We start from the raw sequence: 20397 nt of genomic DNA on the forward strand, positions 1-20397 counted from the left end.
AGCCTTTGTGGGCAGAGGAACTACAACTCCCAGAGAGACCCGGAAGCAGTCTAGGCAAAGGAGCGGTTGTTTCAGCTTTGGCCTAAGTCCGGCCCTGAACCTGGAAAATGCTTCTGGCGCCCCAGGAAAGGACCTCCTCAAGGAAGAGGTCGGGGCTGAATGGGTGGAAACAGTTTACAAGGAAGCCGAGTCCCACCAAGGTGATCCATTCCTAACGGGAGCTCTTGGAGAGGGGAGGGGAGGCGGGAACCGGCCCTAAGGCCAGCCAGCCCCACCTGCGCTTCCTCCCTGCGCTTCCTCCAGGGGCATCATTACCTGGTCCGCTCCTGCCATGACCCACTGAGAGCCAGCACTGCTCTAAGTGAAGGGGGCCTAGGAACTTTGGGGCTTGGTTGCTTTACGGCTTTGATGGGCAGCGTCGTGGAAGAACTGTTTCCATCTAACGCTTTTCTCAAAAACCGGAGAGTCTTGATAGTGCCCATCCCGGTGAAGAGAATTCGAGAGCTATCCCTGCTCCCCACCACTCCTGGTTTTAGGGAAGTTCCCGCACGGTTTCAGTTCTTTTTCTTTTCTTTTCTTTCCTCCTTCTTCTTTTTTTTAATGTTTTGCAAATCATAGGAAACTTCTTTATTGGAGGGGTAAGATCTTCACCTTAAGTCCTCGGCCTCATATTCCTCCCCTTCTAGTTTTACATAAAGTATCTAAAATGAACTCAGAAATGCAAGTGGATATTGACTATATCAATGCTTGATTCACTTGAAAATCTAAATTCTAGAAATAATCAAAAAATAGATCCTCTTTATATTTGCCACCTTCTTTGATGCATTAGCATCCAAAGACATGGAAAACTGATAACCCCACTGTAAACTTGAAACGTGTAAGTGACATGTGAAAAGTCACAGGCACACGGAGTGTGCTTTACAGACTACTTTTTAAAAAAGATTAATTTGTTTATTTTTGGGTGCGTTGGGTCTTCGTTGCTGCGCGCGGGCTTTTCTCTAGTTGTGGTGAGAGAGGGCTACTCTTCGTTGCAGTGCGCGGGCTTCTCATTGCAGTGGCTTCTCTTGTTGCGGAGCACGGGCTCTAGGCGATTGAGCTTCAGTAGTTGTGGCTCGCGGGCTCTAGAGTGCAGGCTCAGTAGTTGTGGCGCATGGGCTTAGCTGCTCTGCGGCATGTGGGATCTTCCCGGAGCACGGCTCGAACCCGTGTCCCCTGCACTGGCAGGCGGATTCTCAACCACTCCACCACCAGAAAAGCCCCACAGATACTTTTTTTAAGTCACAAAATTGAGTGCTTTAAATGTAAATGGGAGTACCAAATGGAGGATTTCTCAGCTTACAGCTGTTTTCACCCTTAAGTTACACCTCCTTAAAAAATATTCTGTAGACATGTGGCGTTTCTGAGGCCCCTAGGCAATTGTGCTTGCAGGCTGTTCTAAATATACCAGCTAAATAATGCACTGGACATACTCTACTTGGTGAATATCTTGCGCCAGATGCTGGAGTGTGCAGACTGGAGCATTAGAGAGACTTGGAAACAGAGTCTGCTCCTGTTGTACCAGTTCCATAATAGATTGGGTCCAAAGTAGGTTATGGGTATAAACTTGGTGATGAAAGGTAAAAACTGGGGACAGTTTTGGGGACCCCAAAAGGAAAGTTTTTGCTACTAGTGCTCATTGTTACTGACTAGAGGATAGAAAGGTAAAAACACAAGAGCTCCTTGAGGTTCAATTATGTTTGAATAGGATCAGCTGTTTCTTTGTTGCAGCAACAAAATTATTCAGCAGTACAGCTGCATTAATTAGTTATCTGTAAGGTGCTTTGAAGGGGAAGTGTTATATAAGTGAAGGATAGTATTATACCTTTCCCTCCTGTATGTGTCAGCATGCTCATTTAGATATTCCCTTATTTATTTAAAAACCTACCTGAATTATTAGCAAAGCAAATACCTCTATTTGTTAAGTTGCTATTAGAGGGAATTCTGCAAACTTCTGAGAGTTAACAGTGAAGAAAGCAGGTGTCCTACTGGTCTGATTTCTAATTTCAGATTAATATCTGACTGACCTGGGTAGAAATTTATGTGATTTCTGCCTTACTTTTGCTCTGTAAAACAGTGGAAGATTGGTTAGCCCTCACTCTACCCCCCATTTCTTATTGGACCAAACAATATCCCTGCTCTAGGTAAATACAAGTTACTCGTGAAAAGAGGGGTCTGGGGAGAGGCTCACATCTTTCTCCAAGCAGATTTGCTTCCATGACTTGAATAACCTGGCTAATTAATCAGTGCTTGTTTGGGTTTTTATAAGGAATATTATATGTAGCATTCTTCTATCTTGGCTCTTAACCCTGGGGAGCTTTAAAAAAATACTGACACATGGGCCCTACCCCAGGCCAATTAAATCAGAATCTGGAGATGGGTCTAGGTAAGAGATAAAGCAGTCAGAAGTTGTTCCAGAGAAGGCTTCGTGTTTTCTTCATCCTGCCAGCATTCTGTATTTTTTTTTGTTGCTGAACTTTCTAATGCAATGCTTTGGGGAAAGACGAAAGGACGCTTGTCCACATGCTTCAACCAGAAAGACAAATTAAAATGGCAAAGTTGATAGATACATTGCTGGGTACTAATATTCTGTATATATTATCTACAGCCTGTGTTTGACCCTGACAATGTGGAACACTGGATTAAGGTAAGGATATTTCATAATTAAGATAGAAAGAGAATTAAGAGTCACACATAATCAGATGGCATAGGAATACTAATAGGTCTCTATTTTGCATATATTTTGCTGTTTTCATTCCCATGTGACTATATATATATTGCCTTAGTTTTGTACTGTAGTACATTTTCATGATTTTGTGGCTTCTAGTAAAAGTATGAATGACAAGATAACAGGTGGACATCCCTTTCAAATGCCATGAGGATCATCTGAAGAGGATTAAAGGAGGAGGGGAGGAGAAGCCTTAGGAGAGGACATTGTGGCTTTCCCCAGATAATTGGAAAGAATGTACTGTAGTTACATTGACCTGTGGGAGCAATACAATAGGTAAAAGCTATGCATGCATCACAAGTAAGAATCTTCTAGTAACTAAAGCAATCCAAAAATGGAGTGGGCGTTCTTATAAACAGTTGGATTTTCTATCACTAGAGGTATTCAAGTGGGTTCTAAATGGTCACTTAATGTTAGGACTAATGAGGAATATGTTTGAGCTTTTAGTAGGGGTGGCGGATGGTGGTAGATTGGGTTAGATAACCTCTGAGGTCTCTTCCAGGCCTGAGACGTATATTTTTGAGTCCAAGTACCATTTAAGTTGAAAGTACCATTAAACCACTTCTAGTGCGTGCCTCCGAGTGTCATTTTGGCAACTTGCCATACTCATTTGTGCACCACATGTTTCAAAATCATGCAGTATCTTCCTGGGAAAATACCCTTCTGCCTGGTAGTATTTTGAAGAGCTATTACTTATCTAAATTGACAGGCAGTATGAGCACCAGGCCAGGTGGAACCTAGGCCAGATATAATCACTGTTAACCATTTTTTCATCCAGTCAATATTTATTAAGTTCCTGCCAAGTACTAGCCCACTATGTTGGCACCGGAAGTAAAACAGTGCACGGGGCAGGTACAGTTTCTACCCTCCCAGAGTTTATAGTCCAGTGGGGGGCTAAACAACTTACTTTAAATTGTTGGGAGAATTAAGGATGCAGTGGAAGCTCATGGCATGGGGCGCTCATATAAATGGGGCCAGGGAAGCTTCCTGGCTCCTGCAGAAGGCCTGATTTAGAAGACAATAAAATGGGTCCACCGTCATGGAGGCTGGCCTCTAGGAAGCCCAATTCTCAGTCTCCATCAGGCTCAGCTTGTGTGTCAGTGTTCAAAGTCAGAATGCCAAGCCTTTGCAGGGCTTAATTGTACATTTAGTCACCATCTCCTCCAGAGGGGAAGATTTAGGTAAAATAGAAGGATAAAATTCTGCTGTGACTTGTCTGCACCGTTTTCCTCTTTCATGCCGTTGTCAGCCAGCTTGACTTGGTTAGATTTTATCATTCCTCTAAAACTTCTGCAGTAGCTCTTTCTCCATTATACCCTCAAATCTCCCGTCTTGAAAAAAATCAAGAAGTTCTCATTTCACCATGCAGTCCATTCTGATTGCCATACTATTTCTTTTTCTTTTCCAGTATCTTTGGATATATAGCCTGGACTCCTTGCCTTTGTGTTTTTAATATCCTTTTGTGTCCAAAATTATTTTCCTTCAGTTTCTACTTCTTACCACTCCACAGAAAGTTGTCATAAATGACTTCCTGAGTAAATCCAGTGGTCCCTTTGTCCTCAAACTTTTTAAGGTCTGTTTGATACAGTTATCACTTTTTAATTCTAGAAATTCTCTTCTCCATTATCTTTTTGTAACACTGTTTCCTTTTGCTTCTCTTAATACCTCTCTGTTCACTCCTCTGTCTTCTTGTCTGATTTTGTTCCCTAATATATCCCAACTGTGGGTGTACCCTAAACTGTTACAACTTCTAGAACTAAGATTTCCAAATCCACTTGAGTGGACCACTCACTCAAAATGGAAGAAGGGGGCATAAATGGAAAGATAATGTGAGAAACAGATCTCTCCAGAGTGACCTCATAAAGAGTAAATTATACTTTCTTGACTCTAACCCTGATTAGATCATTTTTCTTCTGATTCATATCTTTTCCCATATGTTCTATTTTCTGCATCTTTTTCAAGTTACCCCTGCCTTTTCAACTTTATTCCTCTGCTTCTGTCTAATTGAAACTTAGTATACGAAACCCTTGTGAGTTTAAAAGGTAAAGCCCATGGCAGGTTTTGACGGTCGTACTACCAGTCTTAACACGAAGGGCACGAGGAAAAATCATTTTCAAAGTAGGTCAGACAACAATATAAACTATGGGAAAGTGTGGCTTTTTTGAATAACTCTTTAACATATTCATTCTTTAACAAACTTTGATGGGGCATCTGTTACATACTAAGCACTGTTCTAGGTGCTAGGGGTTTCATGCATGAAAAAGACAAAAATCCCTGCTTATGTTCAAGTTAGGGGAGACAATAAATGATAAAATCTGTTGTAAAGTCATAAGTGCTATAGAGAAAGCCAGAACTGCCGAGGGAAACTGGGAGAGCCAGGAGAAGGGTGGTTACAATTCTTTAAGGGGTAGTCAGAGTGGACCTTGCTACGAAGGTGACATTTGAGTAAAGACCTGAGGAGGAGAGGGAAAGAGTCGTACGGCCTTCTGGAGGAGAGCAGTCAGAGGGGAAGAAAGCACAGAGGCCTGAGATGGGAATGTGCTTGGCACGTTTAAGGAGGAATGAACAAGGGGGTCAGAGTGGCTGAGGTAGAGTGGGCAGTGGGAGGAGCGGCAAGTGAGCTTAGGGAGCTCATGAAGGGCCTGATGTTGGAGGACCGTGAAGCACATCATGAGGACTTCGACTTTTGTTCTGAGTGAACTAGGGAACCATTGAAGGGTTTTTTGTTTTTTAAAAAAAATTATTTATTTTTGGCTGTGTTGGGTCTTCGTTGCTGTGCGCAGGCTTTCTCTAGTTGTGGCGAGTGGGGGCTACTCATTACAGTGGCTTCTCTTGTTGCGGAGCATGGCTCTAGGCGCGCGGGCTTCAGTAGTTGTGGCACACGGGCTTAGTTGCTCTGCGGCATGTGGGATCTTCCCGGACCAGGGCTCAAACCCGTGTCCCCTGCATTGGCAGGTGGATACTTAACCACTTCACCACCAGGGAAGTCCATTGAAAGGTTTTGAGTGTAGTTAACATGAGACGGCTTTCATTTTAAAAGGGTTTCTCTGGCTGCTGTGGTGGGAGACTATTCCAGAAAATGTGTCAGGAGATGGTGGTGCCTTGGACCAGGGTGATAGCACTGGAGGTAACAAGAAGGGGTCAGCTTCTGGATATATTTTGAAATTAGAGTCAACAGATTTCCTGACAGATTATGTGTGGGATAACAGAGAGTGGATTCAAGAAGGCCTCCAAGATTTTTGTCCTGATGAACTGAAAGAATAGAGTTGTCACTACCTGAGTTGGAAGGCTGGGAACACAACAGGCATGGAGAAAAACCAGCTTGTGGGGTGAGGGGGGGGGGAAGTCGGGGGTTAATTGTAAAATACACTTTTTATACAGTGCAGGTAAACCAAAATGCCAAGAGTTTGTCCACCTCTTCTAATCCCTTCTCCATTCCTGTGAATTTGGCCATGCTTTTACTAGATTCTCACTGTTGAGTTAAAATATTCCTGATTACTGCAATTCAGTGACTCTGTTTATCCCACTTTTTTTGAACTTACAGTTTGCCTAATATATGATGGTAAGTTCCTTTCAGAGGTAGTAATTTGAGGAAGTGTAGCTACCTGCCTCTGGTTCAAATTCATATGCAAGTCCTAGTGGCGTGGACACTTTTTAAAAATAAAATATCCAGGTGTCATGATTCCGTTACTAATGCTCTAAACAAAAGTTATCTAAAGCTTAAATTACCTTTTGTTCAAATATATACATTGTGAACACCTGTTAAAACTTGGTAAAATACTGTAATTAATCGCATATTTAATGAATGAAATTATTTAGGGTGGATGTTTAAACCTCAGAGATCCTTTAAAAATGGAAAAATGAAAGTATCTTGGTAGTTGGTAGAAAATCAGATTCTTAAATAGGAGAGAAATTCTCTAACCCTGAAGAAAGCTGTCATCTTAGTGGATTTTTTCTTTTTTCTTTTAAAGAGAGTGGAGAAAGCTTTAGAATTTGCAGTTTCAAAAGCATTTTCTGCTGGAAATTCAGATTTATCCAGAAGGCTTTGGGGCCAAATTGTAGATTTGGAAACACCTGAGCAAATAGAGGATCATGATGAAGTCTATGCAGAAGGTAAGAGAATACATTTTTTGCTGCGATGTTAACAATTCTTTGGAGTACAACTTATTAAAGCATAACTCATAATGTATTTCAAAATATGAAATGAAAGCTTTTCTTTCTTTTGTTCTTAATTTTTGTTTGTTTCTACTTCCCTGAAGCTAATTTACTCTAACTCCAATAATACAAGTCAGTTTACATTTAAGGCTTATTTTGTCTCTTGAAGTGGAACCACATCCAGAGGCAGTTTTGACATAACACAGTTATCTAGTAAGTGTAAGATTTTAATCCTGTGGCACAGAGGGCAGCTTGTTAACTTGATCTACTGTCATACAGATTATCTGACCACTAGTTTATAAATCAACTTCTTTCCTTATGAAGAGAGTCTAAAGCTGACCTCACCTCCCTGCCTCCCCAAAACATTTACTCCTTTGGAATTCAGTATTTTAGTTACTGATGCCCTGAGGAACTCCACTGTTTAGGGCTGAAGACATCAGGAGGGACCAGCAAAGAAGACTGGAAAGGAGAGGCCCCTGAGGTAGGAGGAAAGCCAGGGTGCCATGTCCTGGAAGCCAGTTTCCATTTGGATCATTTATGTATCCAGTTTTTCAGATTATTTCTTCATTTATTCAACATATATATTAAATTGTTACTCTGTGTCGGGGACTATTTTAGGCATTGGAAGAGCAGGTTATGAACAAAAGATGAAGTCCTTGCTTTCATGGAGTATACATTCTAGAATGGGAATAAATAAAACGAAAAATAAATGGTCAGGTAGTGATAAGTCATCCAAGTTTGGACCTGAATAACAAGAAAGAGCCAGGTGAGCTGTGATGGAGGAAGAGCATCCTAGACATTGGGAAAGGTGGCATCAGGAATTAAAGTACAGGGCTTCCCTGGTGGCGCAGTGGTTGAGAATCTGCCTGCTAATGCAGGGGATACAGGTTCGAGCCCTGGTGTGGGAAGATCCCACATGCCGTGGAGCAACTAGGCCCGTGAGCCACAACTACTGAGCCTGCGCGTCTAGAGCCTGTGCTCCGCAACAGGAGAGGCCGTGATAGTGAGAGGCCCGTGCACCACAATGAAGAGTGGCCCCTGCTTGCCACAACTAGAGAAAGCCCTCGCACAGAAACGAAGACGCAACACAGCAAAAATAAATAAATTAATTAATATACTCCTACCCCCAACATCGCCTTTTAAAAAATAAAAATAAAAAAATAAAAAAGAATTAAAGTACAGAGAGACCTTCAAGATGGTGGAGGAGTAGGATGTGGAGATCACCTTCCTCCCCACAAATACATCAAAAATGCATCTACATGTGGAACAACTCCTACAGAACACCTATTGAAAACTGGCAGAAGACCTCAGACTTCCCAAAAGGCAAGAAACTCCCCAAGTACCTGGGTAGGGCAAAAGAAAAAAGAAAAAACAGAGACAAAAGAATAGGGATGGGACCTGCATCTCTGCGAGGGAACTGTGAAGGAGGAAATGTTCCCACACACTAGGAAGCCCCTTCACTGGTGGAGACGGGGGGTGGCGGGGGGAAGCTTCGGAGCCACAGAGGAGAGTGCAGCAGCAGGAGTGCAGAGGGCAAAGCAGAGAGATTCCCACACAGAGGATCAGTGCTGACTAGCACTCACCAGCCCAAGAGGCTTGTCTGCTCACCCACCGGGATGGGTGGGGACTGGGAGCTGAGGCTTGGGCTTTGGAGGTCGGATCCCAGGGAAAGGACTGAGGTTGGCTGCGTGAACAGAGCCTTAAGGGGGCTAGTGTGCCACAGCTAGCTGGGAGGGAGTCCTGGAAAAAGTCTGGAACTGCCTAAGAGGCAAGAGACCATTGTTTTGGAGTATGGGAAGAGAGGGGATTCAGAGCACTGCCTAAATGAGCTCCAGAGATGGATGAGAGCTGCAGCTACCAGTGCAGACCCCAGAGACAGGCATGAAATGCTAAGGCTGCTGCTGCATCCCCCAAGAAGCCTGTGTGCAAGCACAGGTCACTCTCCACACCTCCCCTCCTGGAAGCCTGTGCAGCCTGCCAATGCCAGCGTCCTGTGATCCAGGGACACCTTCCCCAGGAGACCACACAGCACGCCTCAGGCTGTTGCAACATCACACTAGCCTCTGCCACTGCAAGCTCACCCTGCATTCTGAAACTCTTCCTCCCCCAAGCCTGAGTGAGCCAGAGCCCCCTAATCAACTGCTACTTTAACCTCATCCTGTCTGAGCGGGGAACATATGCCCTTGGCGACCTACACGCAGAGGTGCGGCAAAATCCAAAGCTGAACCCCAGGAGCTGTGCAAAGAAAGAAGAGAAAGAGAAATTTCTAATAATTTTAAATTATTTTATTTTAATAACTTTATTTCTTTCTTTCCTTCTTTTTTTCTACTTTTTCTTCTGAGCCATGTGTCTGACAGGGTCTTTGTGCTCCAGCTGGTTGTCAGGCCTGTGCCTCTGCGGTGGGAGAGCAGAGTTCAGGACATTGGTCCACCAGAGACCTCCCGGCTCCAAGTAATATCAAACAGTGAAAGCTCTCCCAGAAATCTCCAACTCAACACTAACACCCAGCTCCACTCAATGACCAGCAAGCTACAGTGCTGGACACCCTATGCCAAACAAGCAGCAAGACAGGAACACAACCCCACCAATTAGCAGAGAGGCTGCCTAAAATCATAATAAGGTCACAGACACCCCAAAACACATCGCTGGATGCGGTCCTGCCCACCAGAAAGACAAGATGCAACCTCATCCACCAGAACACAGACACCAGTCCCCTCTACCAAGAAGCCTACACAACCCACTGAACCAACCTTAACCACTGGGGGCAGACACCAAAAACAATGGGAACTACAAACCTGCAGCCTGCCAAAAGGAGACCCCAAACACAGTAAGATAAACAAAATGAGAAGACAGAAAAACACACAGCAGTTGAAGGAGCATGGCAGAAACCCACCAGACCAAACATACGAAGAGGAAATAGGCAGTCTACCTGAAAAAGAATTCAGAGTAATGATAAGAAAGATGATCCAAAATCTTGGAAATAGAATGGAGAAAATACAAGAAATGTTTAACAAGGACCTACAAGAACTAAAGAGCAAACAAACAACGATGAACAACACAATAAATGAAATTTAAAATTCCCTAGAAGGAATCAATGGCAGAATAACTGAGAAAGAAGAACAGATAAGTGACCTGGAAGATAAAATAGTGGAAATAACTACTGCAGAGCAGAATAAAGTAATAAAAATGTAAAGAATTGAGGACAGTCTCAGACATCTCTGGGGCAGCATTAAATGCACCAACATTCTTATTATAGGGGTCCCAGAAAAAGAGGAGAAAAAGAAAGGGACTGAGAAAATATTTGAAGAGATTATAGTTGAAAACTTCCCTAATAAGGGAACGGAAATAGTCAATCAAGTCCAGGAAAAGCAAAGAGTCCCATACAGGAAAAATCTGAGGAGAAAAATGCCAAGACATATATTAATCAAACTATGAAAAATTAAATACAAAGAAAAAATATTAAAAGCAGCAAGGGAAAAACAACAAATAACATACAAGGGAATCCCCATAACTTTAACAGCTGATCTTTCAACAGAAACTGTGCAGGCCAGAAGGGAGTGGCAGGACATATTTAAAGTGATAAAAGGGAAAAACCTACAATGAAGATTACTCTACCCAGCAAGGATCTCATTCGTATTTGATGGAGAAATTAAAACCTTTACAGACAAGCAAAAGCTAAGAGAATTCAGCACCACCAAACCAGCTTTACAACAAATACTATAGGAATTTCTCTAGGCAGGAAACACAAGAGAAGGAAAAGACCTACAGTAACAAACCCAAAACAATTAAGAAATTGTAAATGGATTAAATGCTCCCACCAAAAGACACAGACTGGCTAAATGGATACAAAAACAAGACCCGTATATATGCTGTCTACAAGAGACCCACTTCAGCCCTAGGGACACATACAGACTGAAAGTGAGGGGATGGAAAAAGATATTCCATGCAAATGGGATTCAAAAGAAGGCTAGAGTAGCAATTCTCTTATCAGAAAAAATAAACTTTAAAATAAAGACTGTTACAAGAGACAAAGAAGGACACTACATAATGATTAAGGGATCAATCCAAGAAGAAGGTATAACAGTTGGAACTATTTATGCACCCAACATAGGAACACATACATAAGGTAAATGCTAACAGCCATAAAAGGGGAAATCAACAGTAACACAATCATAGTAGGGGACTTTAGCACCCCACTTTCACCGATGGACAGATCATCCAAAATGAAAATAAATAAGGAAACACAAGCTTTAAATGATACATTAAACAAGAAGGACTTAATGCTATTTATAGGATATTCCAACCAAAAACAACAGAATACACTTTCTTCTGAAGTGCTCATGGAATGTTCTTCAGGATAGATCATACCTTGGGTCACAAATCAAGGCTTAGTAAATTTAAGAAAATTGAAATCGTATCAAGTGTCTTCTCTGACCACAATGCTATGAGACTACATGTCAATTACAGGAAAAAATCTGTAAAAACTACAAACACATGGAAGGTAAACAATACACTACTAAATAACCAAGAGGTCACTGAAGAAATCAAAGAGGAAATCAAAAAATACCTAGAAACAAATGACAATGAAAACCTGACAACCCAAAACCTATGCTATGCAACAAAAGCAGTTCTAAGAGGGAAGTTTATAGCAATACAATCCTACCTCAGGAAACAAGAAACATCTCAAATAACCTAACCTTACACCTAAAGCAATTAGAGAAAGAACAATCCCCCCCCCCAAATTTAGCAGAAGGAAAGAAATCATAACGATCAGACCAGAAATAAATGAAAAAGAAATGGAGGAAACAATAACAAAGATCAATAAAACTAAAAGCTGGTTCTTTGAGAAGATAAACAAAATTGATAAACCATTATCCAGACTCATCAAGAAAAAAAGGGAGAAGACTCAAATCAGTAGAATTAGAAATGAAAAAGGAGACGTAACAATTGACACTGCAGAAATACAAACGATCATGAGAGATTACTACAGGCAACTATATGCCGCTAAAATGGACAACCTGGAAGAAATGGACAAATTCTTAGAAAAGCACAACCTTCTGAGACTGAACCAGGAAGAAATAGAAAATATAAACAGACCAATCACAAACACTGAAATTGAGACTGTGATTAAAAATCTTCCAACAAACAAAAGCCCAGGACCAGATGGCTTCACAGGCGAGTTCTATCAAACATTTAGAGAAGAACTGACACCTATCCTTCTCAAACTCTTCCAAAATATAGCAGAGGGAGGAACACTCCCAAACTCATTCTATGAGGCCATGATCACCCTGATATCAAAACCAGGCAAAGATGTCACAAAGAAAGAAAACTACGTGCTAGTATCACTGATGAACATAGATGCAAAATACTAGCAAACAGAATCAAACAGCATGTTAAAAGGGTCATACACCATGATCAAGTGGGGTTTATCCCAGGAATGCAAGGATTCTTCAATGTATGCAAATCAATCAATGTGATACACCATAGTAACAAACTGAAGGAGAAAAACCATATGATTATCTCAATAGATGCAGAGAAAGCTTTTGACAAAACTCAACACCCATTTATGATAAAAACCCTGCAGAAAGTAGGCATAGAGGGAACCTACCTCAACATAATAAAGGCTATATATGACAAACCCACAGCCAACATTGTTCTCAATGGTGAAAAACTGAAACCATTTCCACTAAGATCAGAACCAAACAAGACAAGGCTGTCCACTCTCACCACAATTATTCAACATAGTTTTGGAAATTTTAGCCACAGCAATCAGTGAAGTAAAAGAAATAGAAGTAATCCAAATCAGAAAAGAAGAAGTAAAGCTGTCACTGTTTGCAGATGGCATGATACTATACATAGAGAATCCTAAAGCTGCTACCAGAAATCTACTAGAGCTAATCAATGAATTTAGTAAAGTAGCAGGATACAAAATTAATGCACAGAAATCTCTTGCATTTCTATACACTAATGATAAAAAATCTGAAAGAGAAATTAAGGAAACACTCCCATTTACCATTGCTACTAAAACAATAAAATACCTAGGAGTAAACCTACCAAAGGAGAAAAAAAGACCTCTATGTAGAAAAGTATAAGACACTGATGAAAGAAATTAAAGATGATAGAAAGAGTTGGAGACATATACCATGTTCTTGGATTGGAAGAATCAACGTTGTGAAAATGAGTATACTACCCAAAGCAATCTACAGATTCAATGCAATCGCTATGAAACTACCAATGGCATTTTCATAGAGCTAGAACAAAATATTTCACAATTTGTATGGAAACACAGAAGACTCCGAATAGCCAAAGCAATCTTGAGAAAGAAAAACCAGATCTGGAGGAATCAGGCTCCCAGACTTCAGACTATACTACAAAGCTACAGTAATCAAAACAGTATGGTACTGGTGCAAAAACAGAAATATAGGTCAATGGAACAGGATAGAAAGCCCAGAGATAAACCCACACACATATGGTCACCTTATTTTTGATAAAGGATGCAAGAATATACAATGGAGAAAACAGCCTCTTCAATAAGTGGTGCTGGGAAAACTGGACAGCTACATGTAAAAGAATGAAATTAGAACACTCCTGAACACCGTACACAAAAATAAACTCAAAATGGATTAAAGATCCAAATATAAGGCCAGACACTACAAAACTCTTAGAGGAAAATATAGGCAGAACACTCTGACATAAATCACAGCAAGATCCTTTTTGACCCACCTCCTAGAGAAATGGAAATAAAAACAAAAATAAACAAATGGGACCTAATGAAACTTAAAAGCTTTTGCATAACAAAGGAAACCATAAACAAGGTGAAAAGGCAATCCTCAGAATGGGTGAAAATATTTGTAAATGAAGCAACTGACAAAGGTTTAATCTCTAAAATTTACAAGCAGCTCTTGCGGTTCAAAATCAAAAAGACAAACAACCCAATCCAAAAATAGGCAGAAGACCTAAACAGACATTTCTCCAAAGAAGATATACATATTGCCAACAAACACATGAAAGGATGCTCAACATCAGTAATCACTAGAGAAATGCAAATCAAAACTACAATGAGGTATCACCTCATACCAATCAGAATGGCCATCCTCAAAAAATCTATAAACAATAAATGCTGGAGAGGGTGTGGACAAAAGGGAACCCTCTTGCACTGTTGGTGGGAATGTAAATTGATACAGCCACTATGGAGAACAGTATGGAGGCTCCTTAAAAAACTAAAAATGTGACTACCGTATGACCCAGCAATCCCACTACTGGGCATATACCCTGAGAAAACCATAATTCAAAAAGAGTCATGTTGGGCTTCCCTGGTGGCACAGTGGTTGAGAGTCCGCCTGCCAATGCAGGGGACACGGGTTTGTGCCCCGGTCTGGGAAGATCCCAATGCCACGGAGCGGCTGGGCCTGTGAGCCATGGCCACTGAGCCTGCACTTCTGGAGCCTGTGCTCCACAATGGGAGAGACCACAATAGTGAGAGGCCCGCGTAATGCAAAAAAAAAAAAAAAAAAAAAAAAGTCATGTACCACGATGTTTATTGCAGCTCTGTTTACAATAACGAGAACGTAGAAGCAACCTAAGTGTCCATCGACAGATGAATGGATAAAGAAAATGCGGCACATATATATAATGGAATATTACTCAGCCATAAAAAGCAATGAAATTGAGTTATGTGTAGTGAGGTGGGTGGACCTAGAGTCTGTCATATGGAGTGAAGTAAGTCAAAAAGAGAAAAACAAATACCATATGCTAACACATACATATGGAGTCTAAAAAAAAAAGTCTGAAGAACCTACGGGCAAGACAGGAATAAAGATGCAGACGTAGAGAATGGACTTGAGAACATGGGGAGTGGGAAGGGTAAGCTGGGACAAAGTGAGAGAGTGGCATGGACATATATACACTACCAAATGTAAAATAGATAGCTAGTGGGAAGCGGCAGCATAGCACAGGGAGATCAGCTCGCTGCTTTATGACCACTTAGAAGGGTGGGATAGGGAGGTTGGGAGGGAGATGCAAGAGCGGGGAGATATGGAGATATATGTATATGTATAGCTGATTCACTTTGTTATAAAGCAGAAACTAACACACCATTGTAAAGCAATTATACTCCAATAAAGATGTTTAAAAAAAAAAAGTTAAAGTACAAGCTTGGTGTGCTTGAGGAACTGAAGGAAGACCAGTGTTGCTGCAGCTACCCCATGGAGGTGAGCTTGCAGGAGTGAGCAGAATACATGTCACATAGGGCCTTATAGGCCTGGGGAAATAATTTAGATTTTATTCTGAGTATGATTAGACATCACTGAAGGGTTTTAAGCAGAGGTGTAGTAGGATAATTTTTTTAATATATGAAGAATGAATTATAGGGGGAGAAACAGGGAAAAGGGAGACTAGCGGGAGGCTATTGCAGTGGTCTCTGTGAGCTGTAATGGCACTTGGTCTTGGGTGGTTGGTGGTACTGGAGTTGGAAAAAGGAGATTGATTTAGAAATTGGCAAGGCTATGTCTTACCCACTCCTTCTCCCACCCCACCAATGGGAATACACAATATACTTTAGCCACTCAAAATTTCTAAAAAGTCCTTCAGTTAAATATATATTTACTTACCCTATTTTCCAAGCTTCCTAGAACCTGAACTCTTTTTATCTTGAAATACATATTAATATCCTGAGAAACTAGTGATCCACATTCGAAAGTACTAGTGTATGAATAGAACATGTGTTTCAAAGGTTTATATCCTTTTTTCCTCCTCTCATCAGCTGTCTATTGATATTCAGTAAGAACTAGTGTTCTGGGGAACATACTTTGAGAAACTCTGCTTTGAGGTAGGCGTCAAGCCTCTGATCCAACATGAAGCATTACTACAGTTGAACCCTCCAAGAGACATTCTCTTTCCTTGTTCTTTTGGAGCACTTCATAGTAAACCTCTGTTTACTAATAAATGGCATTTAGTAGATCCAAATTCTTTTACACATAATTTATTATAAATATGTGAACTATTGTACACAGGGTTACTCAGTAAATATCTGCTCCTTTTCTCTACTTTCCTCTGAAAGCCACTATTGTCTGTTTCTAGCATACTTTTTACACTTAGTTTCTATCACCTTGATTCATTTTTTTCTATTTTTACATGTCATGCATTCCTATCTATGTTAAATGTCTCTTGGCATCATTTAGTATTTGGAAACACTCTGTTCCCATAGAGCTGTTCAATAATGATAATAACAATGATGAAGATAATACTGAAATAGACATTTTTCTTCTTTGAAACGCCCATGCCCTATCCATAAGAGCTGTATAATAATGATGAAAGTAATGCTAAAATAGACATTTTCTCTCATAACTCTATAATTAAGAAGATTTTCTGAATGTCACTAAGAAAGAAATCCAAATGGAAGTTGGCTTCCAGGATATCACACTCTTTGATTTTCCTCCTACCTCAATGGTCTCTCTTTCCTAGTCTACTTACCTGGTTCTGCCTTATCTCTTCAACCCCTAAATACTAGAGTTCCTCAGGGCTTAGTCCTTGAACCAGTTCTCTATCTACCTTCCTCCTTTGCCAATCTCATTCATTTCTATGGCTTTAAATACCATCTGTATGCTGACAACACCCACATTTATTTCTTCAGCTTGGACCTCTCCCTTGAAATCCAGATGATATAGCCAATACCTATTTGACATCCCTTTTTGGGTGTCTCATAAGCATCTCAAACCCAACTCATCTGATACTGAACTCCTGATCTGTACAAACCTGCTGCTCCCTTGGTCTTCCCTATCTCGGTAAATGACATCTCCATTCTGTAGTTGCTTAAGCCAAAACCCTTTTAAATTTCTTTCTCTCACATCCCATATCCAGCCCATCAGCAAATCATGTCAACTCCACCTCAAAACATTATTTTCTAGAATCTGAGCATTTCTAGTACCTCCACTTCAGGTCCAGGCCATCATCACCCCTTTTCTGGATATTTGTCTCTCAACTGTTGTCTCCAGCTTCTGAGCTTGTCCCCGTATAGTCTATTTTAACATAGTAGTCAGAGTGATGCTATTAAAATATGTTACCTCTTTGCTCAAAAACCTCCCATTACATACAGAGTGAAAGCCAAAGTAAAAAGTACCTAGAATGCTGTCAAGACTTATCTAAACAAAGTGTTTTCAACCGCAACACTGTTGATATTTTGGGCCAGATAATTTTGTTGTGGGGCCTGTCCTATGAATTGTAGGATGTTTAGCATCATCCCTGGCCACTACCCAGTTCCCCAGCTGTAATAGCCAATACCAAAAATGGCTCCAGACATTGCCAGATGTCTGCTGGGGAGTAAGATCACCCCCACTGCTCTAAAACCATTGCTCTAAACCTGATCCGTACATTACCTCTTCTACCTCATCTCCAACTACTCTCCCTTCACTCATTCCTCCAGCAATACCACCTCCGTGCTGTTTCTCCAATACACTAGACACTCTACTGCCTTAGGGCCTTTGCACTTGTTTTCCCTCTGCACAGATTAATTTTCCCTTACATAGCCATATGGCCCACTCCCTCACTTCCTTCCCTTTTTTGCTCAAATGTCTTATCAGTGAGGCCTCCTTTGACTACCCAATTAATTTAAAACCATCAACACCCATCTTTCATTTCTTATACACCATTTCTCCTTCTCCTGCTCTGTTTTTCTGACTTGCTTGTTCATTGTCTCTCTTCCCCAATTAGAACATAAGCTTCATGGTGGTAGGTTTTATATTTCCTGTTTTGTTCAGTGGTGTATTCCCAACATCTAGAGCAGTACTTGACACATGATAAGTGCTCAGTTAACATTTATTGAATGAATGAAAACAGCAAATGAAGAAAGTCTCCGAAGTAAAAAGATGTTTTTGTTTTATTGACAGCTCAGGAATTGGTCAATGACTGGTTAGATACCAAACTTAAGCAAGAACTAGCAAGTGATGGGGACGGTGATGCTGAAGACACTGTGTCACATATCCCTCCTGTGCCAGAAGCCAACGGGCATTTGAAATATGACAAGTTCGATGGTAAGAACTTATTTAATTGTGCTAAGCTTTAACATCCAATGAATGTGTCCAAGAAGTCTTTTTAATTGTTTTGAATAATAAATGATATGTTATTTGACTTTTCTGTGTTTTGCTTAGTTTTGTAATTGGCTTTAATTTTTCTTGATTCAATTTAAATTACTTATCTATATCCTCAGTAAATTCGTGGTTTTTTAAAAATTAAAATATCCTATTATTTGTAATTCTTCTTATGATTATAATGGCAATGCTGTTTAAGAGTGTCTCTTTCCATATATTGTTGGATGACCATTTACTTTGATGGCTTTTAAATGTTTTACCATATATATATGTGTGTGTATATATATATATATATATATATTTTTTTTTTTTATGGTATGCGGGCCTCTCACTGTTGTGGCCTCTCCCGTTGCAGAGCACAGGCTCAGCGGCCATGGCTCACGGGCCCAGCCGCTCCACGGCATGTGAGATCTTCCTGGACTGGGGCACGAACCTGTGTCCCCTGCATCGGCAGGCAGACTCTCAACCACTGTACCACCAGGGAAGCCCTGTTTTACTATATTTAAACATTGATATCTCATTTTGTGTTTACAAAATGCTTCATATATCTTTATAAGGGAGGTTATTACTTGTACACAGAGTTAGTGTCAGACAAGTTAAATAGCTAACTTGTGAGGATTCCTCAGTTGTACCCAAAGAGTCTAAGATTTTTTTTCCCTAAGCATAAGGGTAGGCATAGTGATGGTGGTGGCATCTTGCCATGCACAGCTCAGACACCCCTGATGAACTCATCTTGCAGCATTTCCCTTGTTTAGGACACTACAAAATCCCCAGCTCACAAATCACAAAGTCATGAGCCCTTAAAGTTAGGGGACTCCTCAAGATCACCTAATCCGATCTACCCTCTTCACCCCCTTAAACAGAGATTCTTCTCTAGTATCCCTAATACGGGGTAGTGCAATCTCTGCCTGAACACCTCCCAGGATAGGGAGCCTGCACTCTGGGAGGAGCCCATTCAGCTGTTGTGAGGCTCTAATATTCATAAATTCTCTCTTAGTTAGGAGAATTAGGATTTTGTCCTCAGTAACTTTTACCCTTTTGTGCAACAGAAAATAACATCCTGTTCTCTCTCTCAAGAACAGTCTTTTCTTTTCTTATGGGAGTTGTAATCATATCTGATCCTTCATATACATCAGTTTTCCTAGATTAAATAGCACCAGTACTCTCAACAGTTCTTTATATCACATTGTTTCTAGATATACTGGTTGCCACCTTCTGGATGTTTTCTAGTTTAATGATATCATTGTTAAAGTGGGGCATTTCAGTACATAATATTTATTCTGAAGCATGTCTGAAATATAATAAAACTGCTACTTTCTTTCATATGGTGCTAATATATCTAATTATATCTCTTTACTTAGATTTGTTATTACCTTCTAGTATCTTATCAGGCCTCACTCATCTTATGCTTGTAGTATTACTTTCTTGGGGGATTGAAACATTGAACAAAAATATTACCTAGCCCTTAAAAAAGGATGTTTATCAAAATTATTAACTAACGGACTTCCCTAGTGGCACAGTGGTTAAGAATCCCCTTACCAATGCAGGGGACACGGGTTCAAGCCCTGGTCCAGGAAGATCCCACATGCTGTGGAGCAACTAAGCTTGTGCGCTGCAACTACTGAGCCTGCATGCCACAGCTACTGAGGACCACACGCCTAGAGCCCATGCTCTGCAACAAGAGAAGCCACCACAACAAAGAGTAGCCCCTGCTTGCCGCAACTAGAGAAAGCCCACGTGTAGCAATGAAGACCTAACACAGCCATAAATAAATAAATAAATTTAAAACAATTATTAACTAACATATGATTATCTCAATAGGTACAGGAAAAATACTTGACAAAATTAATTCCTGATTAAAGCTCTCAGCAAACTAGTAATAAAAGGTAAATTTTTCATCCTGAAAGGGGCATTTACATAAGACATATAGAAAACAAATACCAAAATGACAAGTGTAAATCCTGCCTTATCAAGAATTACATTACATGTAAATGGATTAAACATTCTAATCAAAAGATGGAGACTGGCAGAATGAACTTAAAAATATCACCTAACTATATGCTGTCCCAGGAGACACAGTCTAGAGTCAAAGACACAAACAGCTTGAAAATAAAAGGATGGAAAAAGATGTACTATGCAAACAGTAACCTAAAGAGAGTGAGAGCAGCCTACTAATCTCAGAAAAAATAGGCTCTATGATAAAAAAGTGTTACTCAAGACAAAGAAGGACATTCTATAATAATAAAAGGGTCAATCCATCAAGAAAACATAACAAGTGTAAACATATATGCACCTAACAAAAGAGCCCCAAATATGTGAAGCATAAACTGACAAAATTGAAGGGAGAAATAGATAATTCAGCAATAACAGTTGGAGACTTTAGTACACCGTTTT

The 20397-nt window shown here is 40.5% G+C and overlaps 1 protein-coding gene across 3 annotated transcripts in view; it reads left to right on the forward strand.

The window, feature by feature from the left end:
* Positions 1-34: 34 nt before the first annotated feature.
* Positions 35-20397, forward strand: part of CCDC191 (coiled-coil domain containing 191) — a 102546-nt gene continuing 82183 nt past the window's right edge. For 2 of the 3 annotated variants that reach the window (XM_059065156.2, XM_067034611.1), the window contains exons 1-4: positions 35-200; positions 2645-2683; positions 6736-6877; positions 17803-17946. In XM_059065156.2, the coding sequence (XP_058921139.1) occupies positions 108-200; positions 2645-2683; positions 6736-6877; positions 17803-17946 (418 nt within the window). In that variant the 5' untranslated portion in view covers positions 35-107. The remainder of the gene's footprint in view (positions 201-2644; positions 2684-6735; positions 6878-17802; positions 17947-20397) is intronic. The other variant, XM_067034609.1, reaches the window with a different exon arrangement.

The sequence above is a fragment of the Kogia breviceps genome, chromosome 5, assembly GCF_026419965.1.
Source record: "Kogia breviceps isolate mKogBre1 chromosome 5, mKogBre1 haplotype 1, whole genome shotgun sequence".
In the NCBI taxonomy this organism is placed as follows: Eukaryota; Metazoa; Chordata; class Mammalia; order Artiodactyla; family Physeteridae; genus Kogia; species Kogia breviceps.